Source organism: Gymnoscopelus braueri (assembly GCF_963280865.1).
Source record: "Gymnoscopelus braueri genome assembly, chromosome: 8".
Lineage (NCBI taxonomy): Eukaryota > Metazoa > Chordata > Actinopteri > Myctophiformes > Myctophidae > Gymnoscopelus > Gymnoscopelus braueri.
In genome coordinates, this window is record NC_137609.1 from 21769092 (window position 1) to 21796507 (window position 27416).

Sequence of the window (27416 nt, forward strand, 5' to 3'; positions counted from 1 at the left end):
GAGAAACTTTTAGAGAACCAAATGTTTTTGTTTTGTTTTATAATCCAGCTAATGATTGTATTATTTCTTGTAAAGAGCTATTGATGAAATGCTTCCAAATATTGGCTCCCTCATGTTAACTACTGTAAACCTTTTTAGGAAACTCTACTATAGACAGATGGGTGATGCAGTACACTGATATAATTATGTAAATATTGCTCTTTGGTCTTACCGAGGATATTACCTTTTCATGTGTGGCTCAGTAACTGAACCTGAGGTGCTGACTGGTCTACAATCAGACTGAAAGACTGTGGCAAGTGCTGTGAATCAATGACTGGCTGTTTTGCCTTACCATCAGTTGTCTCAGTTCAATAATCAATTAAACTATGTACATGCATGTCCGCAGATTCCACACAAGTGCAGATTAATACTAGTGGGCTATCTGAGGGAGAAAATGGCACTATGTCATTTATGATAAAAGGAAAAAACATTTATATACAGTGCTGGTTGTATTGGGTGGGTAATTTTTTTTTAAATTGAAATGATATCTCCCCCCACTCCTGACACATCAATGTACTGTATAGTGACTACACTACATTGTTCTAGGGAGTCCATTTAGAGCTCTCTCCCAGGTTGAAGAATAGTGAAAGAAACTATTTAACCTCAGAGGGAATGACAAAATGAGTTGTTTAAAGTAAACCATGCACCCCCCCACCCCCTATTCATGGCAGGCTGGCTGAATCCTGACTAGTATTCATTCAGTAAGCAGTGAGCCTTATGCAATTAATAAACTACTTCCTGGTGTTTTTGTTGGCATCTGCTCTGTGCACAGAATTTGTCTGCCTACTAATGCAGAATAGCAGTGTCCTGCAGGGATTATTACTGATTCATGTGTCAGGTTATCTCCAGCAATAAATATCGAGTGAGTAACTGACTGTGTGGTGCTACTTTTGAATACTTTGTCTACACAAGAAATGTTATTGTTAAAGTACCGTCGTATACATAGTGTATTAAAGGTAGGGTAAGTGATATTTTTGGGTTAAAACAAAAAGTATTTTGTTTGAAGGTTAAAGCACTATATTCTGATAGTAATCATCGCTATAGAGTGTTTGTTCAGTAACAGGAGTCTCCCCGTCTCTCCAGCTCTTTAACTAACAGAAAATACATTTTCTGGTAGGTGTCAAAATCTCAGCCAATCAGGAGAAATTACCCATTTTTAAGCTTCATTTTGGTAGTGTTCCAGTTCCAATTTTGCCTGCTCATTTCTTAGTGTCATCACTTCCAATTTCACTTTTTTAATCTATATCCTGAATCCTGATTGAGTTCTCTATCTATCCTCATTGGATAAAATTGGAAATGAAACTGAAACTGAAACGAAAATGCATTTTCTGTTTTATAAAGAGCTGGAGAGACAAGGAGACTCATTTTACTGAACAAACACTCTATAGCAATGAGTACTATCAGAATATAGAGCTATTTAACACTTATTTTAACCAAAGAAAATCACTTACCCTACCTTTAATTGATTGATTGAATACTTTATTAACAGTTTGCAAAGACAAGCAAAGGGAAGTACAGTTCAATACAAGTCTGTTAATAGGATTTTAAACCCAAGAAAGCCTATGGCTTGTTTCCATTGGGGTCCTTTGTACTCAATTCATTGAAACATTTAATGACAGACAAATATAAACTACTATGCAAAAAACATCATATAAACGGGTAGAAATCGAAAATATAAGTATGTACAGTAAACATAATAAATCGAAAATAACAATAAAATGGACAGTAAACAGTTGGGGAAGGGGGTATATGCCATTGTGTTCCATATAACCACTGATTCCTATTAACAACGGCAGGGTTGTTGGATTATTAATCGATTTATAATATCTTCATAACTTGCCAAGACTTCAATCCCCACAATGCATTTCATGCACCTTGTTTCCGGTCCTGCGCCGTTTCTGGAGCGGATTGGAACCCGGAGTCAGGATTCGATAAATGAGTATTCTTTTGCACTAAGAGGTAACATGTTTATCAAGCATTTGTACCGTTTTTCGAGACAATAACGTTGCAGGGTTATAGGAAATGTGCAGCTAGTTTGAAATGTTCACTTCAAATCTCCTAAAGACGCATTATTCCCCCACGTATTGACGTTGAAGTGTACAGGCTCCAGTTGGGGTTTTGCGTCTCCGTTCCATCCGCCATGCCGATTGTTCTTTGTTACATAGTGAAGAGACGGAGCCGTCAGATCGGAGTTAAAACCCGGCTAGAGTTTGGAATCCAGTGAAATCCTGGATCCCATGTCTTCTACCCGCCGGCTTGCATATGTTATGCTGCACGACATGCAGCATACATTATGGCTGTGGCTCTCAACCTTTTCAGGCCGCGACCCCCCCCCAAAATAATCATATTTGAACTGGGGACCCCCCACCCTGATAAGCACTTGGAATGTAGGAGTTGAGGCGTTACATTTAGTTCGACTCGGTTCCACAGATATTGTGAAAATAGCAGTGAGGTGTTGTGAGCTTGTAGATCGGCTGTTTTCACAATTTCTGCCTCTTTCTTATCTGATTTGACAATTTGGTCGATGTTTGACCAGTTTGTATAGTATTGTTTTTGATGCTGTAATGGTCTGTTTCTTTTCTTTCCTTTTTCTTAGGTATTAAAAAGGTCTTAAAAGTCGTTAAATTGTCACTTCACTATCATGTGACAGGTTGAGAACCACTGCATTATGGTAGCCTAAAATGATCATAACCATCAGCTTTAGCCAGAGGGGCTGATCATCATCAGTCATGTATAGAGAAAAGCCAAGTGAAATGTCCCTGATAAAAATGCAGGCTGATTTGCAAGACCATGTAGCTATTTTAAAAGTTATAATTCATTCAGGCCAGCCGCCAATATGTGTAATGGCTATAGCTGTCAGTTTAGTCAGTGGCTGATGTCCCCCTACTTCTCTTGTTTTATCATTAGTACTATGTAATTAACTATCTAAATATACATTTTGTAGGTTGGTATAATGGCTGAGCAGACGCCAGATGAGTATATCTGTAAGTATGAATCCAGGTCTGTTTATGTGTGTGACAATGTGTGAGTGGCAGTGGTGGAAAAAGTAAAACATTTTTACTGAAGTAAAAGTAGGCTATCAATACTGCAATGTAGAAATACTCGTTACAAGTAAAAATCTGGAATTCAAAATTTACTTGAGTAAAAGCACAAAAATATCTGTATGAAAATGTACCAAAAGTATAAAGTACTCATTATGCAGAATGTCCCGTTTCACAAGTTTTCAAATATATAAAATGTTTTTTTTTGTAAATAGGGCTGAAGTGGTTAATGTATGTTGTAATAATTATTTAAATCTACAAAGTAACCAGTAACTAAAGTTTTCAAATAATTGTAGTGGAGTAAAAGTATAGAAAATTGGAAATACCTCAAAATTGTACTAAGTATAGTACTTGAGTACAAGTACTTTTGTTGCTTTCCACCACTGGTGAGTGGCAAAAAAGAAAGTGAACTAGTATGGTAGTATTCTCTGATAGCTGTGATGTATGAAGTGTGTCTTAACTGTGTTGTAGGGTGCGAGGACTGTGGTCAGTATCATAACTCTGAGTGTCCTGAACTGGGACCACTGGTGACTGTACAGGACTCATTCGTGCTCAGCAGAGCTAGGTGGGTCAATAATATGATACAGTATTAGAGTGCCCAGACTTTTCCTTTTTTATGTGGATATTAGTGTCCCTGATGGGCATGAAACTCAACCACGGCAGTGTTTCTGTCAAAAGTTAGCGTGCTGGTTGTCTATTAAAAGTTATTGTGCCGATCTCTGTTATATAAATCTTGATGAAAATGAAAGTGCTCAGCTTTGTAGCTTGGTGTTTTTAATGGACAGTTTTCCCAGTATTCCCAAGCTCCAACCTTCATGCCAATAATAATTTCCATCACCATCACAGATAAAAGGTTAATCTAGCCATATAATCATTTGCTAGTTGTACACAGAAAGAAACATCAAAATGGTACGATTATAGCCTATAATGAGTAGTGATTTATAATATGCATTTTCTCTATTCAGGTCCTCCCTACCAAATAGTTTGGAAATCAGGCAGGTGGCTGAGGGGCAAGAGGGTGTTTTTGTCCTTCGACGACTGGTCAGAAGGACCCGATTCGGGCCCTTTGAGGCTAAGAGGGAACTGCAACTTGAGAACGAAGGACCGTTTCCTCTCAGGGTTTGTTTCAATAAATCATGATAAAACTTGCTTGAAAATAATCTGTACACTTTTAAGCCTTTCATTTGTAGCAGACAATCGTTTTAAATGTTTTGTCACTTATTCCGGCATATTCTAAATAACTTTACTGGTTATCTTTCCATGGGCAGATCTTTCAGAAAGATGGCGTGGTGGTGTGCTTTGACTCCTCCAATGAAGAAGACTGTAATTGGATGACGCTGGTGCGACCTGCCATAGACCACAAACACCAAAATCTAACTGCTTATCAACAGGACGATGAGGTGTACTTCAACACCTCACAGGTACGTATATATATAGACACACACACACACACACACACACACACACATTTCCCTCTTAAGCAATTTGGGAATAAATGTTAAGATAAATCTTTTGTTCCCTTTTTATAAACATTTACAATGAAAGACTGCTGTTTTTTTTTTCTTATAATTTTTTCCTCAATATAATTCCTTTGCCAGGATGTGCTACCAGGAGCTGAGCTGAGGGTTTGGTATGGGGCCTTTTATGCCAAGAAGATGGAAAGGCCTATGCTTAAGCCACTGATCCAACTACCACCACCAGGTGGGTCACATTATACCAATGACAATGTAAGACTTATGTCATGGCGGATCTGAAATCTGCATGCTAACCTTGTATTCGGTAATAAAAGTCAACCAATGAATAGTACTCAATGCACCCTGGAATACCTCCGGGTCTTTACTCTACAATGATGGCGATGCTCATTGTATATATTTGGGGTTTTACCCGTGACTCTGTCTCTAACAGATATGATATCTCCTAAAACTAAGCCAGATATTCAAGGGGAAGGTGCAGACGCCCTGCCACAAGTGGTTAAAGAGAATGATACAGGTTTGTCCACTCACAACACACTCATGGACTGCTTCATGTTCTTTTATTTATATATTTTCAGTTACGTTTTTGTAGAAAAGTCCTTCATGGTAATGTTAACCATTTGCTATTTCCAAGTAGTAATAAAGAACCAATTGTTTCTGGGCATATTTTAAGAAACGCTGTGTCACTGTTAATCTATCGTAGGCCACCTGCTGAGTCACCTTCAGGAGGTGAAGACTGTAACACCAATTCCAGATGAGCAGCTCCTGCCCCAGGAAGAGGTTCTGGTAACCCCTGAGGATGAGGAGGTCCCTGTAGCTCAGTCTGCCCCCAAGAGAGGACATGGTAGAGGAAGGAGACCAAAGGGACGCAGGATCTCTGCCACTACCGCCTCAAGGAAAAACAAACGTGAGAAATAAAGAAGTCCTTATTTAACGACAGTCTCTTGTTTGAGGCCCACACACTTCATTACAGCTGTCATATCAGTCTCTCCTCACATAGAGGAGTCTCTGTAAAGGTGGCTGCATGCTACCATTTTAGGTGATCCCCCTCTCACCTTTTAGGTTAAAACGTTTTCACCTAAAAGGTGATTGTGATACTAGGCGCTCATAGTCACATAGTCAGGTGTCCGTTTGCTTTCTGCTGCGCTCTGTTCCGTGTCTCCCCTCTGTTTCACAACACTGTTCACAATGTGTTTGTGAAACCAAGGTGGCCGCCCACCCTACTTCTAGACCAATCACAGCGGCAGGGTGATTTCAGTTAGTAAAAGCAGAGAGATGTGTTGGGGTGAGCGGTGACTCGCTTATCACCGCGGCTCAGTGGCATCATGTTGTAGTTTTCCAACCACCGCGGTGAGAGGGTGATCACCTAAAAGTGGAGTATGCGTCCAGCTTAACGGCTCCTGTTACAGGGTTTAGGCCACTGCAAAACCTCTACAACACTCGCCTAGACACATTGCAACACACTCTTCTGTCCGTACAACTCATCAAGAAATCAGAAATCTCATCTTCAACCTTCCTAAATTCTCCTTTTGTGTGCCCTTCATCATCTCCCTGTTGGTGTTGCATTGAATTAAAACAGTTGGGACCTAATACAATGTTGTTAAAGGTGTTGCTACCATCACCTCTGGTCTGTGGTCCAGCCCTGCATGTCAGCTTCACTCTGCCACTACTGGGTGCTTAGTCTCCGTTTGCCTGGAATTATCGTTCAGTCAGAGCCTCTCTATTTTCTGGTGTAAAATTAAGGCTTGTCTTTTTGCAGTCCCACCCTAAAACCACAACGTCTTGTCTATAAGCTTGGGTTCATAGCTTTTTTGTTCTCTCTTTCTACAAAAAATATCCAATCGTCTTAACTGGTAGTGATGATAGGAAGAGCTTCTGTGAGAGAAATGCAGCATCACGCACTGTTTTTATACCCACAAATTGTGCATTCTAAAACTGAAGGGAGTTCGAGTTGGTTAAAGCTTGGCTCAAAAACTAGAAGAAACATGGGCAGAATTCAGAAGGTGGCGGGACATGACAAAGTGTGTGGGGAAGTGGGGAGATTAGTGTTTTCACAACATTGTGACCATTACCTTGTGAACTTGAGCTTTAAGCTCTCATCCTGTATAACAAGAACTATAGATTTGAGCTGACCACTTCATGATATTACAGTAGAGGCTTCTTGTGCACTGTAGTTGATCTATGAGGAAAGCTTTCTCTGCAGTAGACTAAAGGTCTAAAACACAAACTTCAGAAAGCTGCACTACCAGGGTAATGTGATACCAAGTGGTTTTTGCTTAACATTAATCAAAGTCTTTTGGTTCCAGCAGAAATAAAAACGCTTGATAAAAACTTTCCCTCCCTCCATTTCCTTTTCTCCAGATGTGAAACTCTCAGCAGCGAGCATACCAACAGCTGGAGGAGAAGCCGCTCCCGGTAACAGCAGTCTGTTGATTGGTGCCGATGGTGTGGCCATCATCAAGAGACACAAGACAAGGGAACACAAAAGAGTCTACCGCTGCAGCCTGTGCAGCAAGATCTTCCAGAACAGCAGTAACCTCAACAGGCACATCCGATCTCATGGTAATTTGTTTATATCTACGTATGGATCTGATGTGTGATCATCACTCTTGCTTGTCCTCGTATGGGATTAGTTGTTTTTCCTCAGGTCCTAGAAGATCCATAGCTGTTTGTCAATAGAAAGACTATTGCTTGTCAAAGGCATTTGAGCAATGCTTTAGCCTCTTTTGCAAGCATTAGTTTGTATCAACCCTTAACTTGTACAGTGCACAAGGCATTGGCCGTTCACTTAGTGTTATGAATGTTTTTAGAAAACAGGTCATTGGCATTATCAAATCCCACCGGTCATTAGAACATCTCCCAACTACCCTTAGCTTGAAACAATGTGTGTAAACCTTCTTGATGCCTTGCTTGTTGAGGATAGTCCATGAGCACTGGCTCACTTCTGTAGCCCACCTTAATCATTATTTATTTATGAACCAACTGAAGATGTATTCAAGCATTAAACCAATATTTTGAAGATGGGCCCAAATTTCTGATAGTTGTCCAACTGGATGCATCATTTTTTTGGGATGAACCCCTTGATTTGTTTTTCAGGTGATAAGCTTTTCAAATGTGATGAATGCGACAAGCTGTTCAGCCGCAAGGAGAGCCTCAAGCAGCACATCTCTTACAAGCACAGCAAGATTATGGTGGGTACTCTTACTCTCTTTTAACTTTTAATGTGATGAGGAACAAATATGCAGCAAACATCGTCCTCAGCAATATTTAGAAATAGTAAAAATGCACTCAGTTGAGTACACACCTCAGTCAACACTATGCAATTGTCAAGATGTGCCATTTCCACATGAAGTGTCCTTGAGCAAGACACCGAAGCCCGAAACTGCTCCTGTTGAGCAGGTTGGTGCCTTGCATGGTTGCCCCTACTGTCGGGTGAATGTGAAATACATCACTTTGATGGTTGGAAACTTAAGATTAGACCGGTGATATATAAAATGCAGTCCATTTACCATAATCATATATTTGTTCAGTGGCCATAAATGAGCTCCCCAGCAACCCCATTTTTTGACTGAGGCAATAATATCTGCTTATAGGCACACATAGTGTTACCTCCTGATTTAAATTCATTAAACCTTGTGATCATCAGCTACTTTACTGAGTGTTACGTTTAATGTAAGGTTTTCATGTTTTCCCTACAGCCTGATGTGGAGTACAAGCATAAATGCAAAACATGTGAGAAGTCATTTCGCCTGGAAAATGCCTTAAAGTTTCACAATTGCAGAACAGGTAACACCACAGACAATAAATTATTTGATTTACTTTAAATGTAATTCATTTCTAGTTTTCGAGTATGTTCACTTTTTCTCCCTCTTCTTGCAGACGACAAAACGTTCCAGTGTGACATCTGCTCTCGGTTCTTCTCCACTAACAGCAACCTTTCCAAGCACAAAAAGAAGCACGGCGAGAAGCTGTACTCCTGTGAAATCTGTAACAAGATGTTCTACCGCAAGGACGTAATGCAGGAGCACCATAGGAGGCATGGTGTGGGTGAGTTCTGCCACCATGCGCCTAGGAGATAATAGAGATGGTACATTAAGGCTTACACACCATCAAGGCAAGTTGCTGAGAAAGCTTGAAGCTTAGCCAGGACAGAGTTACATTTTCGTTTTCATAAAGATCTGTCACAGGATTTTTGCGAAGAGTACACAGTAACTTACTAACACAGTAATTCTGAGATGTTACCTCCTCCTTTTTCGTTAGCTCTTTATAATGATGTAGGGCCCTGTTATTGTATGTGTCTGTATAGGCCCAAAGCACATGAAGAAAGAGGAGCAGGAGGCCAATGGTGAGGAAGCGACCAAATACAGGAAGGAGCCCTCGCCCTGTCCCATCTGTGGCAAGGTGAAACCTTGCAACAATACTATGACATGACGCTGAGCATAACAACTCAGCATGGATCCAGCAACAAAAACGCACCAAATCTGACGTGTGTGTGTGTGTGTGTGTGTGTGTGTGTGTGTGTGTGTGTGTGTGTGTGCCTGCGTGCAGGTGTTCTCCTGTCGCAGTAACATGAACAAGCATCTGTTGACACATGGGGATAAGAAGTACACCTGTGAGATCTGTGGCCGCAAGTTCTTCCGTGTGGATGTCCTGAGAGACCACATTCATGTTCATTTCAAGGTGAGATGCGACAGCCCCGAAGCCCAGCCCCCTAAACTTGTCTCTAAGTAACCATAAGAATGACAATATAAAAAATCACACCTGGGGGCATCCAGGTAGTGCAGGAATAAATGACCTTAGTTTCAATGCCGCCATGGTGCCTCTGGCTTGGCCTGGTGCTCCAACTAACACAATGGTCCTTGTTCGTGTTCGTTAGCGGGTGGGAAGCCAGCAGGGTAGGGCGATCTAGGACACTGCATTGTGACTCCTACACGTTGGTCGGGGCACCTGTTCAGCAAGAAGCAGAACTTGGTCACGTTATGTCCTCCTGGTGAAACCCCTGACTGTCGGCTGAAAAGAAGCTCCTGGCGACTCCATGTGTATCAGAGGAGATATGTGGTTGTCAACACCCTCCCCAGACCAACAGTAGGGGTTGGCAGTGACAGTGACTATATACTGTACATGAGGGGGGCATTGGCATAATGACAACATTTCGAGAAAATAGGAGGGGGTGGGCGGGGTCAAAAATAGTTTTATCAGAAGAAAATGAATAATTGACACCTGTGCATGCTACAGTGAACTAACTCTAACTATTATTCCCAGACTTAATGAAATGAAACTTTTTTAATATGTACTTTTTTTCAGGACATAGCCTTAATGGATGAGCTAGAGAGGGAGCTTTTCATCAGGAAGATAGGCATCTCATGTGATGATAGCGATGAAACGGACGAGGATGATGAGGAAGAGGATCCCGAGCACCACAGATATAACTGCAAGAAATGTCAAGTAAGCCCCCTACTGAACTGGGTTAATTTGAATCCGCTACTCTACATATCATGCCCTTACGAAAGGAGTCATTCCAGTTTGTGATCTTTAAAGACTTTAACTGCAAGATTGTGTACATGGCCCAAATCTGCCAAATGATCAGGGTCATTCACGTCCAGACAAAGCAATACGTCTTTCAAGGGCAGCTATTTGCTGATATTTGGGTCAGCCTGTCCGCATACATAGTGTTGTTTGATATAATCTTAAATAAGCCAATGGCTAAGCACATACCTCTGCTCTCCCTCTCTTGTCTCTGTTACTGCCCTAGTTGTCCTTTGCGAAGGGAAAAGACTACTTGAAGCACATCATGGAGCAGCATAAAGAGAGAGGCTACGGCTGTGGGATCTGTAACCGGCGCTTTGCCCTGAAGGCCACATATAACGCACACCTGGTCATCCACAGAGAACAGCTTCCTGATCCTGCTGTGCAAAAGTAAGACTGGAAGAGGGCAGTAGGAAAGAGAGGGATAGATGGCACACAGGTCATTGTTGTACCTACAGGGCAAAGATAGTGTATACTTTCATTCTGTTGATGGTGAAAACAGCCTATAGGGTAGAAATCCCCTTGGCACCATGCCATATCAAGCTAACAAAAGTACAAAATAGATATTTACATTTGGTTAACCGGCATATATATAGTTTGAATGAGAATCTTCAACAGAGTGCTTACCTGCCAGTGCTTTAAGGGGACGCTTTATAAATACCAAACCTATGAACCTACATCATTTTATCAGTCATTTATACCTTTTAGTACACTGCCTGTTTTATTTTCCCTATTAACTGCCCTTGAACTTACTCAAGCATTGGAAATGAAAACAGGAGGCCAGTGTATTTTTTAAATAAAATCACCAGCATGAAAACAAACTTTTCTTAAAGCCGTAAGAGTGCGCTTTATTTGTGATCAATTGCACAGTGTAAACAATTTACACAACAATTAAAGCTGTGTTCCCAATAATTACTGATATGAATTATATTGGAATATTGGACAGTGACAAAGGTTAACCACTTAAACAATAATATAAATGTATATGATTTAACCATATTATATATCGCCCTGGTCCCCCAGGGCTCTATGCTTGGTCCACTCCTTTTTTCCCTCTACACCAACTCTCTACCAGATCTGCTCACGTGTTGCAAAATCTTGTAGATTGGCTAGATTACCTGAATGTTCGCCCCAATAGGGATGCTAGGGTTCATGTGGTTAAGGAAATATCCATAAAATATAAAAACAGTTATGTCATTATTTCAAACCGTAAATACTTCATTGACTGGGGTCCCCCAAGGTCTGTACTTGGCCCCCACCTTTTCTTTACCTCTAAACCAAATCTCTACCTCTATGCCACAAATAGCTGCTCACAATGTGACATGTTGTTAGCTTGTAGATCTGCTATTTTCACCAAACGTTTCCCTATTTGTGCCTATTATGGCAGGCCCAGAATAGGGATGCTATGATTCATGTGGTTATGGCTGTACAGGCAAACTCCAGTGGCAGGCTTGCTAAGCGGCCCCACCTAATGGACAAATTGGGGGTAGCAGTCAAATGTAGAAATTGCTGAAATGGTATTATTTGTTCATCACGACTCCGGGTTGGGGGTGCTGTCAGTGTATTGTAGTATAACTATGAATATTTGTATTGTAATAAAAGTGGTGATGAGTAGTCTCTGAACTCTGCAGAAAATATTATTCTCATGGAGTGTTACATGCAGTAAACAATACAAGCTTATTCTGTTGTGTTCTACAGGTACATCCATCCATGTGAAATCTGTGGACGAATCTTTAACAGCATTGGCAACTTGGAACGACACAAGATCATCCATACAGGTGAATGCTTCATCTCTTTTAGTATATTACTGGGTTACATCTCAATTTCTCCCAGACATAAATTACACCCTTTGAGATCCCCGGACATGTTTTCCACCCCTAATAGACAAATGAATAAATTGTCACATTGTGCCGTACAGCAGATATTTACGGTACATGATATGGACGTTAGTTAAGGTGCGAGAATATTAAAAAAAAGTGGGAGAGAAAAAAAAGGATTTAAACAAAATTTCTTATACAAATTCTTCATTCTAATATGGGATGTGCAATGCTTTCGATGTGCCTCGGTGTGCTGCTGAGTGACAGCTGGCCACCACAGAATCTAATATCAAAACAAGCAGCACTTTAAGGGGGAAACGATTGCTTTGTAGCCTATTTCATGAACTCCTGCTTTGTAGCCTATTTCATGAACTTTCATTTAGTTATAAACAAAAGGCTTTGATCCGAAACCGTTGTTTTTACAGAGACATCTAGGAAATGACACGGCAGTGTAAAACATTTACCGAAAGACTGTTTACCATAGTTTAACATTTAACATTATTTAGCTCACAGTGTAGGCTGGCTCTCTAAATTAGTCTATTGATGACAGCTGTACAGTTGCTGTGATATAAAAGGCTCCTATTATAAAGGTATAAATGTATAGTCCGCACCCGACATGAGCCCGAGAAATAAAGGCCGACTCGACCCAAACCATTTGGGTCCCGTCAGGTTCGAGCAGAGATCTTAAGCGCTAAGCCATGTAAACATTCTCACTGGGTTGACACCATGACACCCACTTCTACCTTTGGGGGAGAGAGTGAGAGAGAGCTTCATATTCACTAACAATCATGGAGCTTTGCAGTTACTATTTCCTAGCAATAGTTTTGTTTTTAGGCAGGACATTATCCTAATGTTCTTTGTGTGTTTGTGTTCTCCCAGGGGTTAAGAGCCACGGCTGTAACCAGTGTGGCAAATCATTTGCCAGGAAGGACATGTTAAAGGAACATCTGAGAGTTCATGACGACATCCGAGATTTTCTGTGTGCCGAATGTGGGAAAGGTCAGGTCATTCTTCTCCTTTATAATACTTTGTTTGCATTGTATAATACCCGGTTATCATATTTCTGAACATGGATGACCCTGTTCCTGTGTAGGTATGAAGACCAAGCATGCACTGAGACACCACATGAAACTTCACAAGGGCATTAAAGAATATGAGTGCAAAGAGTGTAGCCGCAAATTTGCTCAAAAGGTCAACATGCTGAAACATTACAAGAGACACACAGGTGAGTCTTTGTCCCTAAAGTGTGTGCGTGTGCGTGTGCGTGTGTGTGTGTGTGTGCGTGCGTGCATGCGTGCCATAATTGGCCATAATTTGTCGATTGTCTACTCCCTCCAAGATTTTTGACAAATTGTTGCTTACATAGAATAAAATAACAAATGAATGCAAAGCACATAATAATAATAATAATAATAATAATAACACTATTCCTACATGCCAGGTTCAAATAAGATAATGTATATAAGAGAGAGAGCCCATTAAAGAATCCCAAACAATGTATATAAGATGTGTGTATATACATATATGTATATACATTTGTGATCCCATTTTGGAATAGGATAGGAAGTTAGGGTTAAGGTCCTTACACACCGGGGAGATTGTTTTCATGTGAATAATACGTTTTTTTTTAAAACCTTATAAAGTCAATGCAAGCTTCCACACCAGTTTCGCGGAGCGAAAAAAGCGTCTTTTAATTATTCGGAACGAGTCCGAATTTTGCGTATATTCGCCGGTGTGTAACCGCCTTTATAGTTGAGGATGGGTAAGAGGATGTGGAATTAATTGAAGTCAATGCATTGTCCCCAAAAGTTAGCAAAACTCAATGTGTATGTGCGTATTAGTGTTAGACACTTTGGATGTTTCACATTGTTTAATCGTCTTTAAACTATGTCTTGATGTAGTGAGAATGCCACATAAAAAACACTAGGCTTGTGTGAGTAAACTCGTAAACCCTGTCTCTTTGCTCAGGTATAAAGGACTTCATGTGTGAGCTGTGTGGAAAAACTTTCAGTGAGAGGACCACCCTGGAGACACATAAGCTCATCCACACAGGCAAGGATTTCATTGTAACACTGGAAAAAAAGAATGGAAAAAAAAGTTTTCTATGAGGGCCACAGGAAATGGGCATAATATCCTTTCTTTTCAGAAATGAATCCAAATATAAAACTTTGAGGTTAGCAACGTTGGTAACCTGGGCCAAGTTCATGGAAAATCAGTTCAAATTGATTTGAACGTGTGCCTTGGTACTGGTAGCTAAGTAGATTGTGTGTCAATCATATAATCGCAACAGCCCCACTCCCCAGTTTGATTCCAGCTGGAAACCAGTGTTGCATGTCTTTCCCCTCTCTCCTCAGATTCCTGTCTGCACTGTCCTTCCTATAAACAAATGTCAACAAACAATTCTCTCACATGCTGCCAGTTTTTTAAGAAATGTCCTTGAGATTTGAGGGATAAAACACTTGCAATGTTAGCAAATTGTGTCTCCTGAAAAAGACTGTGTACATTAAAGTCAATTAAATATTGGTAATTTTACTATTACTACTACTACTAAAAACTTAGGGCTTAAAACCATTGAAATTAAAAACCTTTACGAATCCCGAGGACAGTATGTGTATGATATGGTTGAATTCTCACACTCTTTCTCCTCTGCAGTGGGTAAGACATGGATATGCGCAACCTGCGATAAAAAGTACCTCACTGAGTACATGCTGCAGAAGCATGTGCACCTGACTCATGAGAAGGTGGAGGCCCAGTCGTGTCATCTGTGTGGGACCAAGGTGTCTACCCGTGCCTCCATGAACCGACATATACGACGCAAACACCCAGAGGTTAGTAGGGACAATTTTGTTCTTAATGGCTTCCTCCAAATACTCAAGATACATTTACTTAACCCATCTTGGGCGGGAACCCCTATTTGTAACTATATCTTTCAGGCCGGGAACCCCTTTTGGGGTTCCTGTTGCTATGAACAGTTTATAGCAACATACATTTGATGTAATTTTTGAATAAATATTTGTTTTTCTGAAAACTTAGGTCAGGATTTAGAAGCCGTTTTTAGAATCGGCCTCAGGTCTAAAAGGATTAAATCATTAAATCCTGTTTATTTTCTGAACAAAATGTTGGTTTGTTAAAACATTGCTTGAGAAAAAGTGGTTTTAAGACACAAAAACACATAGAAAACAAATGACTTTGTCGTCTTGATTTAACTTCAGGTGATTTCGGTGAGACTCGATGAATTTGATGATCTTCAGGAAGCCACGACGATCGATGATTCATCTATCAGCATTGTAAGGACAAACTTCTGGACTTTGTAAACATCAACAAATGTTGTCCCCATGCATATCATGGAGGGGATGGTGCCTAGAGGACAGGTGGTTGGTCTTCTGAATCTGGAGTTAGAGGAAAGACGGAAAAATACATTAAATGATGGGGTTAGCATTATGCGAGTTAGTCACATGATTCTGCACATTCTGGACTGCTGACTGTCAGTTCCAAAGTCCACCTTCCACAATAGAGGTATTTCTGTGATGATAAAAGATGTGCATAGAACGCAGAGAACAGGAATAGTAATACTAATGAAACCCATTGTTGAAGATACAAATGGCCTTCCCCATGGACTTCCTCAATGGGCTCACATGTCTATGTGTTACAGGGTAACACATAGACATTGTAGCTCAAGGACAGTGCTAATACCAATGTGAAAGCTGATTTATTCTTTGATTAATAGCAGCTATAATCAGTGCTGTCTGTGAACCACAATATTATATGATAACCCAATGGATGCGTGCCACCTCATAAAATATGTCCCCCCCCTTGCAGCCTACTCTGACCCTGGACAAAGACAGTTTGTCTCAGGAAAGGCCCAGCAGGCCCTCCCGACACCCCAAGAAGAAACAGAAACACATAGCTGAACCAGAGCTGTCTGAATCAGATGAGTACGCTGACTTCACAGAGCAGAGACATGAGCATATAACGGAGTTCACCTCTGTTATAGTAGGCGATGAGACGGAGACCAGCTCTGCTGTGCAGAGTATTCAACAGGTAGATATAATGCATGATTTACAATCAATTGTGCTATTCTTCATGGTTAATCTAACATGGATGTTCTTTTGTCCCAAGACTCAACCTAATTTGAATGCCTGACAACTGGCATGGATGAAAAAGGAAATGGGCTTTTCCGATTTGAAGAGTGGGATACAATGTCAATTATAGTGCTAGCCGAATGATAACATGATAATTATTGATGATGCATTGTTTATGGAGATTAAATAAAAAATGATTAACTTGAATTCTATTAATATTTGCTCTAACCTACAAGGAGCACAATTGTGCCAAAGGCATGTTATTTGAACAGCACATACAATAATCCAGAAAAAAAGAGGATGAAATTTTTGAAGCTTTAGATTTGTATGATTGACAATACTGATAAAAAATATCCTGAAACGTTTAGAATAATTTTTGAAGATGATCAGTCGGTATGTGTGTGAGGTTCTCCTGTGTGCCTGCCTGCTGTTATAACTGACCCAGTATACACGGTACTGTTCTAGGTGGTCGTCCTTGCTGACCCAAACACTCCCTCAGCCTCCTCCCCGAACAGCTCGGTGGGGCTGACCAATATCACAGTGACGCCCATCAACAGCCACGCCCCCGCCCAGTTCACCAGCCTGCAGCCTGTAGCCGTGGGCCACCTGACAGCTAGTGACCGGCCTCTCACCTTGGACAACTCAATTCTCACTGTCACCTTTGACACTGTCAGCGGCTCAGCCATGCTTCACAACCGGCCTGTGGATCTCATACCAGAGACGGTGGGTCCCGGTGGAGGCGCCGGTCCGCAGTCGGTGGCCCACTTCATCAACCTCACCACCTACGTCAACCCCATGGGCCACCAGCTGGAAACGCCTACTCTTGCGTGGAGGCCTGTCCCAGCGGTTGAAGGAACTCAAGTCACCACTGTGGTAGAGGGTGGTCCAGGGGAGGGCCAGGAGACACAGATCGCAGAGCCGCCAGCCCCGCAGCAGCAGAGCAGCTCCACACAGCAGATGTTTAGCTACTAGTAGAGACTGGAGGTGCTGGTTACCTCACACTAAGAACTTTTCTGTGGTGAAGTAGATTTTATGACATTTTATAGACGTGTAAATATTGTCACTCAGATGCCTATGGAGGTGAATGACATTTCAAAGAGCTATTGTCTGTGTCTGTGTCAAAAAACAACAACAAGAATGAACATATTTTTTATATTGTCAAGCCCACATTTAAAGTAGCTGTAATAATTATGTATTTACAGTTTTAAAAAGAGAAATGGGTGTATTTGGTCAAAAAGAAGAAAAGAAAATGGTGACAATACTATTGATGATTTACATTTGAAACCAAAGCAAAATAATGAATATTTGAATGCCTTAAATCAAGTGTAAAAGATATTTGGATCAGTCAGCTGGAAAATTATGTAAATATTTAGATTTCAACATTTGCTTTTAATCTAAAATGATAAGCCATCTTAAGAAAAATTATATGGTAGAATTCAAGAAATTAATCAGTAACCTTTTTCATGGCAGCCAATATTGACATGAAATAGTAGGTTAACACAAGTGTTACCAATAAGCCTTTCTGTTCCATTTAGTGTAATGGAGCATTTCAAGTGAGCGAACAGGCACAATAGCAGCACCCAGTCCTGAATGGAATGGAACCTTAATTATAACACCTGTGTTATAATTAATTATTTAATGGCTGCTCTGAAAAAGGTCTGTTTGTTGTGAAACACTTTAGTCTTGAATGTTTTAAAGTGAGCTGTAATTATTTTGTCTGAAAACTACTGCAAACCATTTTGTATAGTTTATTTTTCAACAAAATGTCCTGGGGAAGGAAAACAAACCTTGCTGTTGTGTATGCGAATTTGTTTTAAGTGGGCAGTCAGTAGCTGAACGATTGGGAAGGTCACAGTAAGATTTAATACACATTACATATGCCATTTGATTATGGGAAACATACTTAACACTTGGCAAATCAATGCATATTATTAGATTTAATATACAGAAAGAAAATGTGACATCATACTGTGTTTCCAATAGGGTGGACCTTACAAGATGACGCCACCTGTCCATTGAACTCAATGGACGGAGGGGCAGCCATGTTGTGAGGTTGCTCTTTCTACATACTTCATGAAATGATGACCTCTATCCAAGAGCACTACTTGACTAATGTCCTTGAGTCTCTATGCTGCTGTACAGAATAGAGACGCTGCTGACCATAGCAAGTCTGTCTGACCGTAGAACAGCTTTACAAATAAGTTGCCCATTGAGCTGCGAGACAGTTACAGCAACAGGCCAATGTGCAAATCCTATAACTAGTTAAGTAGAAGCATTCTAGAACAGAATATAAGAAGGGAATAAGGTAACATATCTTTATTTCCAATATGCTGAATTTGTTTTGAGCATTTCCATACTACACTGCCATTTAGCTTTTGAGAATGACTAATACATTAGTTCCAGGTGAAAACACTATTTTTTTCAAACCTATTACACCCCCAAATACAACAAATGTTAAAGATAATTTAGCTACCCATTTGGTAACTTTTACTGATCTGTCGAAACATGGGAAACAAAAATTAACTAGAGAAGACCACCTACTAGACTTAACTTTATAAATTAGGCGCACAGAATGTTGTGTATTTTGGGGGAAAGCGATGCTTCAGAGTGGATTTGACTCTAGCAAACTCATTGAATGGAAAGGAACCTTCACCAATGCTGAGATTTATCAGGACTTATCAGGTATTTCTTCTTCAACTCCATCCACTGTCAGGTGCGTGCCTAGGACGTTCCGGAAGTGATTGAACCAGGTCACACTCTCCCAGTCTGTTGCCTGCAACCTGTCCTTGCTTCTACCATGACTCATACTGTTGCTCGCCCTGACTTGCCTCCACTCTGTACCATCCTCATCAGTTCTTCCCCCATGATTTTCAAAGTATTGAAGAGAAGTTCTTGGGCCTCATTCAATATCTCACGATTCTCCGTGGTCTGCTTGCATCAGCTTTCGCGTGCTTCCTTCACTTTTTTACATGCCTGATGCCCCCATGACGTCTGGGTGCTTGGAACTTGGAGATGAAGAGAGGTCTTCGTAACAGTAAATACAGTACATCCTTGTTGCCTTCACATTTGCAATGACAAATCGCATAGTATCTTGCTTTTGTCTTCTCTTCTGCATCCAGCAGCTAGAAGCGATTCCTCACCTCAGCTGTGTACTGGCTTGGAGGTCAGGACCTTTTGAGAATGCCATCCATTAGTATAAGGCTCAGTCGTACCGTCATGGTATTGCAGACCACTCAGTGATGAGAGCCCACAGAGTTAATATTGCTTTAAGGTTCAGCATTTAGGATAGGGTTCCTCCACCTGCGCCTACCCGTATGTACCAGTATATTTCAATTCAATTCAATTCAAAGAGCTTTATTGGCACGAGAAAACATATGGTACATATGTTTACATTGCCAAAGCGTAAAAACATAATTAAAAATAAATGTGTTAAGTATGTACAGTTGGAGGGGATTGTGTTAAACAGAGCTGCTATGTCACATTAAAACATTATACATGTTGGCAAGGGTATAAAGCTTTTTAAAACTATTGCAGCAATCTTTCAAGAGTTTGTAGTCACTTTTGGGACAATAAGCAGCATTTCCAACCAAACTATTTAAAATAGTATTATACAAAAAGCCTCAGATTTCAAGTGTGTTTAAAGGTAATAGCTCTGTTTACATGTGCAGTAGGTCTATCTCAGAGGTCCACTTGGTACAGAATAGATAGTGTACCATATTGGAGCACACCTCCTTCCACACCAGCTTTCACTTCTGCCCATAGGGGGCGCCACAAACACGAGTAGTTACACCATCTTTCTACAAAGAAACTATTTCCCCCCACTGTTTCCTCGTGTCCCGACTACACAGATGGAGATTTGTAATGCACACATTATGCTACACAATACATATTTTTGAGGACTCCGTTTGTTCTAAGGAGGGCCAACAGCTGTTATGTACAAGTTTTTAAAAAAAGCCTAGTTTTCCTTTAGCATACCAATGCCTCGTTCACACCATATAAAGCTGACTATAAATCATACAGCCACCTGTTTCGGAGGCCGATTTGAGACGCCATACCACCACCTGTTTCGGAAGCCGATTTGAGACGCCATGACGCCTCGGAGGCCGATTTAAAACGCCATACCACCACCTGACTCGGAGGACGATTTGGGAAATGGTGCATTTATATAGCGCTTTCACCAAAGCGCTTTACATAGATTGTGCATTACATTCACACATTCATACACTGATGGCGGAGGAAACTATGCAAGGCACCAACCTGCTCATCGGGAGCAATCAGGGATTCAGCGTTCCCTAACTACTTCTCTTCATCTTCATCTTCTTTTTTCCTCTTCTCTTCTTCATCTTGTTTCCTCATTAACATTTACAATACAGATAAAACCAGTAAAACAAACACATTAAGATACAGATTAAAGACCATACAAAACAGATAATGAACATTTACAATATTATGTAGGAAACATCTCCTGGATGCAATGGGACGGACCATCAGTGATGATACAGGACCTGTGGGGAAATGGGAAATGTTTCCATACTCACCCAGTTAATACTTACGTAAAAAACAAGCACGCATATAACTTCCTCTTCATCTTTGTATTCTCTTCATTAGGTCCCTCTTCATCAATTTGAGACATCATAACGCCACCTGTTTCAGAGGCCGATTTGAGACGCCATAACGCCTCAAAGGCCGATTGGAGACACCATACCACCACCTGTTTCGGAGGCCGATTTGAGACGCCATGACGCCTCGGGGGCCGATTTAAAACGTCATACCACCACCTGACTCGGAGGACGATTTGGGAAATGGTGCATTTATATAGCGCTTTCACCAAAGCGCTTTACATAGATTGTGCATTACATTCACACATTCATACACCGATGGCGGAGGAAACCATGCAAGGCACCAACCTGCTCATCGGGAGCAATCAGTGATTCAGTGTCTTGCTCAAGGACACTTCGACGCTACTTACCCAGTTAATACTTATGTAAAAACACAAGTATGCACACAACCTCCTCTTCATCTTTGTATTCTCTTCATTTTGTCCCTCTTCATCTTCTTGTTTCCACTTCTCTTCTTAATCTTCATCTTGTTTCCTCATTTACAACATTTATAATCCAGATAAAACCAGTAAAATAAAACGTCATACCTCCGCCAGACTCGGAAGCCAATTTGGGAAATGGTGCATTTATATAGCGCTTTCACCAAAGCGCTTTACATAGATTGTGCATTACATTCACACATTCATACACCGATGGCGGAGGAAACCATGCAAGGCACCAACCTGCTCATCGGGAGCAATCAGTGATTCAGTGTCTTGCTCAAGGACACTTCGACGCTACTTACCCAGTTAATACTTATGTAAAAACACAAGTATGCACACAACCTCCTCTTCATCTTTGTATTCTCTTCATTTTGTCCCTCTTCATCTTCTTGTTTCCACTTCTCTTCTTCATCTTCATCTTGTTTCCTCATTTACAACATTTATAATCCAGATAAAACCAGTAAAATAAAACGTCATACCTCCGCCAGACTCGGAGGCCAATTTGAGACGTAATACTGGCATCTGTTTCGGAGGCCGATTTGAGACGCCATACCACCACCTGTTTCGGAGGCCGATTTGAGACGCCATACCACCTCGGAGGCCGATTGGAGACGCCATACCACCACCTGTTTCGGAGGCCGATTTGAGACGCCATACCACCACCTGTTTCGGAGGCAGATTTGAGACGCCATGACGCCTCGGAGGCCGATTTAAAACGCCATACCACCACCTGACTCGGAGGACGATTTGGGAAATGGTGCATTTATATAGCGCTTTCACCAAAGCGCTTTACATAGATTGTGCATTACATTCACACATTCATACACCGATGGCGGAGGAAACCATGAAACCAATCATCTTCATCTTGTTTCCTCATTTACAACATTTATAATCCAGATAAAACCAGTAAAATAAAACGTCATACCTCCGCCAGACTCGGAGGCCAATTTGAGACGTAATACTGGCATCTGTTTCGGAGGCCGATTTGAGACGCCATACCACCACCTGTTTCGGAGGCCGATTTGAGACGCCATACCACCTCGGAGGCCGATTGGAGACGCCATACCACCACCTGTTTCGGAGGCCGATTGGAGACGCCATACCACCACCTGTTTCGGAGGCAGATTTGAGACGCCATGACGCCTCGGAGGCCGATTTAAAACGCCATACCACCACCTGACTCGGAGGACGATTTGGGAAATGGTGCATTTATATAGCGCTTTCACCAAAGCGCTTTACATAGATTGTGCATTACATTCACACATTCATACACCGATGGCGGAGGAAACCATGCAAGGCACCAACCTGCTCATCGGGAGCAATCAGTGATTCAGTGTCTTGCTCAAGGACACTTCGACGCTACTTACCCAGTTAATACTTATGTAAAAACACAAGTATGCACACAACCTCCTCTTCATCTTTGTATTCTCTTCATTTTGTCCCTCTTCATCTTCTTGTTTCCACTTCTCTTCTTCATCTTCATCTTGTTTCCTCATTTACAACATTTATAATCCAGATAAAACCAGTAAAATAAAACGTCATACCTCCGCCAGACTCGGAGGCCAATTTGAGACGTAATACTGTTATCTGTTTTGGAGGCCGATTTGAGACGCCATACCACCACCTGTTTCGGAGGCCGATTTGAGACGCCATACCACCTCGGAGGCCGATTGGAGACGCCATACCACCACCTGTTTCGGAGGCCGATTTGAGACGTCATAACGCCTCAAAGGCCGATTGGAGACGCCATACCACCACCTGTTTCGGAGGCAGATTTGAGACGCCATGACGCCTCGGAGGCCGATTTAAAACGCCATACCACCACCTGACTCGGAGGACGATTTGGGAAATGGTGCATTTATATAGCGCTTTCACCAAAGCGCTTTACATAGATTGTGCATTACATTCACACATTCATACACCGATGGCGGAGGAAACCATGCAAGGCACCAACCTGCTCATCGGGAGCAATCAGTGATTCAGTGTCTTGCTCAAGGACACTTCGACGCTACTTACCCAGTTAATACTTATGTAAAAACACAAGTATGCACACAACCTCCTCTTCATCTTTGTATTCTCTTCATTTTGTCCCTCTTCATCTTCTTGTTTCCACTTCTCTTCTTCATCTTCATCTTGTTTCCTCATTTACAACATTTATAATCCAGATAAAACCAGTAAAATAAAACGTCATACCTCCGCCAGACTCGGAGGCCAATTTGAGACGTAATACTGGCATCTGTTTCGGAGGCCGATTTGAGACGCCATACCACCACCTGTTTCGGAGGCCGATTTGAGACGCCATACCACCTCGGAGGCCGATTGGAGACGCCATACCACCACCTGTTTCGGAGGCCGATTTGAGACGCCATACCACCACCTGTTTCGGAGGCAGATTTGAGACGCCATGACGCCTCGGAGGCCGATTTAAAACGCCATACCACCACCTGACTCGGAGGACGATTTGGGAAATGGTGCATTTATATAGCGCTTTCACCAAAGCGCTTTACATAGATTGTGCATTACATTCACACATTCATACACCGATGGCGGAGGAAACCATGAAACCAATCATCTTCATCTTGTTTCCTCATTTACAACATTTATAATCCAGATAAAACCAGTAAAATAAAACGTCATACCTCCGCCAGACTCGGAGGCCAATTTGAGACGTAATACTGGCATCTGTTTCGGAGGCCGATTTGAGACGCCATACCACCACCTGTTTCGGAGGCCGATTTGAGACGCCATACCACCTCGGAGGCCGATTGGAGACGCCATACCACCACCTGTTTCGGAGGCCGATTGGAGACGCCATACCACCACCTGTTTCGGAGGCAGATTTGAGACGCCATGACGCCTCGGAGGCCGATTTAAAACGCCATACCACCACCTGACTCGGAGGACGATTTGGGAAATGGTGCATTTATATAGCGCTTTCACCAAAGCGCTTTACATAGATTGTGCATTACATTCACACATTCATACACCGATGGCGGAGGAAACCATGCAAGGCACCAACCTGCTCATCGGGAGCAATCAGTGATTCAGTGTCTTGCTCAAGGACACTTCGACGCTACTTACCCAGTTAATACTTATGTAAAAACACAAGTATGCACACAACCTCCTCTTCATCTTTGTATTCTCTTCATTTTGTCCCTCTTCATCTTCTTGTTTCCACTTCTCTTCTTCATCTTCATCTTGTTTCCTCATTTACAACATTTATAATCCAGATAAAACCAGTAAAATAAAACGTCATACCTCCGCCAGACTCGGAGGCCAATTTGAGACGTAATACTGGCATCTGTTTCGGAGGCCGATTTGAGACGCCATACCACCACCTGTTTCGGAGGCCGATTTGAGACGCCATACCACCTCGGAGGCCGATTGGAGACGTCATACGACCACCTGTTTCGGAGGCCGATTTGAGACGTCATAACGCCTCAAAGGCCGATTGGAGACGCCATACCACCACCTGTTTCGGAGGCAGATTTGAGACGCCATGACGCCTCGGAGGCCGATTTAAAACGCCATACCACCACCTGACTCGGAGGACGATTTGGGAAATGGTGCATTTATATAGCGCTTTCACCAAAGCGCTTTACATAGATTGTGCATTACATTCACACATTCATACACCGATGGCGGAGGAAACCATGCAAGGCACCAACCTGCTCATCGGGAGCAATCAGTGATTCAGTGTCTTGCTCAAGGACACTTCGACGCTACTTACCCAGTTAATACGTATGTAAAAACACAAGTATGCACACAACCTCCTCTTCATCTTTGTATTCTCTTCATTTTGTCCCTCTTCATCTTCTTGTTTCCACTTCTCTTCTTCATCTTTTTTCCTCGTTTACAACATTTATAATCCAGATAAAACCAGTAAAATAAAACGTCATACCTCCGCCAGACTCGGAGGCCAATTTGAGACGTAATACTGGCATCTGTTTCGGAGGCCGATTTGAGACGCCATACCACCACCTGTTTCGGAGGCCGATTTGAGACGCCATACCACCTCGGAGGCCGATTGGAGACGCCATACCACCACCTGTTTCGGAGGCCGATTTAAGACGCCATAACGCCTCAAAGGCCGATTGGAGACGCCATATCACCACCTGTTTCGGAGGCAGATTTGAGACGCCATGACGCCTCGGAGGCCGATTTAAAACGCCATACCACCACCTGACTCGGAGGACGATTTGGGAAATGGTGCATTTATATAGCGCTTTCACCAAAGCGCTTTACATAGATTGTGCATTACATTCACACATTCATACACCGATGGCGGAGGAAACCATGCAAGGCACCAACCTGCTCATCGGGAGCAATCAGTGATTCAGTGTCTTGCTCAAGGACACTTCGACGCTACTTACCCAGTTAATACTTATGTAAAAACACAAGTATGCACACAACCTCCTCTTCATCTTTGTATTCTCTTCATTTTGTCCCTCTTCATCTTCTTGTTTCCACTTCTCTTCTTCATCTTCATCTTGTTTCCTCATTTACAACATTTATAATCCAGATAAAACCAGTAAAATAAAACGTCATACCTCCGCCAGACTCGGAGGCCAATTTGAGACGTAATACTGGCATCTGTTTCGGAGGCCGATTTGAGACGCCATACCACCACCTGTTTCGGAGGCCGATTTGAGACGCCATACCACCTCGGAGGCCGATTGGAGACGTCATACGACCACCTGTTTCGGAGGCCGATTTGAGACGTCATAACGCCTCAAAGGCCGATTGGAGACGCCATACCACCACCTGTTTCGGAGGCAGATTTGAGACGCCATGACGCCTCGGAGGCAGATTTAAAACGCCATACCACCACCTGACTCGGAGGACGATTTGGGAAATGGTGCATTTATATAGCGCTTTCACCAAAGCGCTTTACATAGATTGTGCATTACATTCACACATTCATACACTGATGGCGGAGGAAACCATGCAAGGCACCAACCTGCTCATCGGGAGCAATCAGGGATTCAGCGTTCCCTAACTACTTCTCTTCATCTTCATCTTCTTTTTTCCTCTTCTCTTCTTCATCTTGTTTCCTCATTAACATTTACAATACAGATAAAACCAGTAAAACAAACACATTAAGATACAGATTAAAGACCATACAAAACAGATAATGAACATTTACAATATTATGTAGGAAACATCTCCTGGATGCAATGGGACGGACCATCAGTGATGATACAGAACCTGTGGGGATATGGGAAATGTTTCCATACTCACCCAGTTAATACTTACGTAAAAAACAAGCACCCATATAACTTCCTCTTCATCTTTGTATTCTCTTCATTAGGTCCCTCTTCATCAATTTGAGACATCATAACGCCACCTGTTTCAGAGGCCGATTTGAGACGCCATAACGCCTCAAAGGCCGATTGGAGACGCCATACCACCACCTGTTTCGGAGGCCGATTTGAGACGCCATGACGCCTCGGAGGCCGATTTTAAACGCCATACCACCACCTGACTCGGAGGACGATTTGGGAAATGGTGCATTTATATAGCGCTTTCACCAAAGCGCTTTACATAGATTGTGCATTACATTCACACATTCATACACCGATGGCGGAGGAAACCATGCAAGGCACCAACCTGCTCATCGGGAGCAATCAGTGATTCAGTGTCTTGCTCAAGGACACTTCGACGCTACTTACCCAGTTAATACTTATGTAAAAACACAAGTATGCACACAACCTCCTCTTCATCTTTGTATTCTCTTCATTTTGTCCCTCTTCATCTTCTTGTTTCCACTTCTCTTCTTCATCTTCATCTTGTTTCCTCATTTACAACATTTATAATCCAGATAAAACCAGTAAAATAAAACGTCATACCTCCGCCAGACTCAGAGGCCAATTTGAGATGTAATACTGGCATCTGTTTCGGAGGCCGATTTGAGACGCCATACCACCACCTGTTTCGGAGGCCGATTTGAGACGCCATACCACCTCGGAGGCCGATTGGAGACGCCATACCACCACCTGTTTCGGAGGCCGATTTGAGACGCCATAACGCCTCAAAGGCCGATTGGAGACGCCATACCACCACCTGTTTCTGAGGCAGATTTGAGACGCCATGACGCCTCGGAGGCCGATTTAAAACGCAATACCACCACCTGACTCGGAGGACGATTTGGGAAATGGTGCATTTATATAGCGCTTTCACCAAAGCGCTTTACATAGATTGTGCATTACATTCACACATTCATACACTGATGGCGGAGGAAACCATGCAAGGCACCAACCTTCTCATCGGGAGCAATCAGGGATTCAACGTTCCCTAACTACTTCTCTTCATCTTCATCTTCTTTTTTCCTCTTCTCTTCTTCATCTTGTTTCCTCATTAACATTTACAATACAGATAAAACCAGTAAAACAAACACA

At 42.1% G+C, this 27416-nt stretch overlaps 1 protein-coding gene across 1 annotated transcript; it reads left to right on the top strand.

The window, feature by feature from the left end:
• The first annotated feature begins 1930 nt into the window (after positions 1-1930).
• On the top strand, positions 1931-17704 carry prdm15 (PR domain containing 15). The gene is made up of 24 exons (XM_080434754.1): positions 1931-1998; positions 2984-3023; positions 3552-3645; positions 4046-4199; positions 4349-4501; positions 4679-4781; positions 4986-5069; positions 5256-5459; positions 6914-7114; positions 7649-7743; positions 8251-8338; positions 8432-8599; positions 8859-8953; positions 9101-9232; positions 9857-9997; positions 10305-10468; positions 11777-11856; positions 12775-12894; positions 12989-13120; positions 13864-13947; positions 14548-14723; positions 15108-15182; positions 15715-15936; positions 16443-17704. Exons 2-24 carry the CDS (start codon positions 2993-2995, stop codon positions 16947-16949), a joined length of 3303 nt encoding a protein of 1100 aa, XP_080290880.1. The 5' UTR covers positions 1931-1998; positions 2984-2992; the 3' UTR covers positions 16950-17704.
• The last annotated feature ends 9712 nt before the right edge of the window (positions 17705-27416 follow it).

What these genes read in the sequence shown, in the direction of transcription:
- prdm15 (XM_080434754.1), top strand. Translation starts at nt 2,993, where the DNA reads ATGGCTGAGCAGACGCCAGATGAGTATATCT. An exon ending in AAGGACCGTTTCCTCTCAGG is followed by an intron (nt 4,200 to 4,348) that starts GTTTGTTTCAAT and finishes TTCCATGGGCAG; the next exon opens with ATCTTTCAGAAAGATGGCGT. An exon ending in ACAAGCACAGCAAGATTATG is followed by an intron (nt 7,744 to 8,250) that starts GTGGGTACTCTT and finishes TTTTCCCTACAG; the next exon opens with CCTGATGTGGAGTACAAGCA.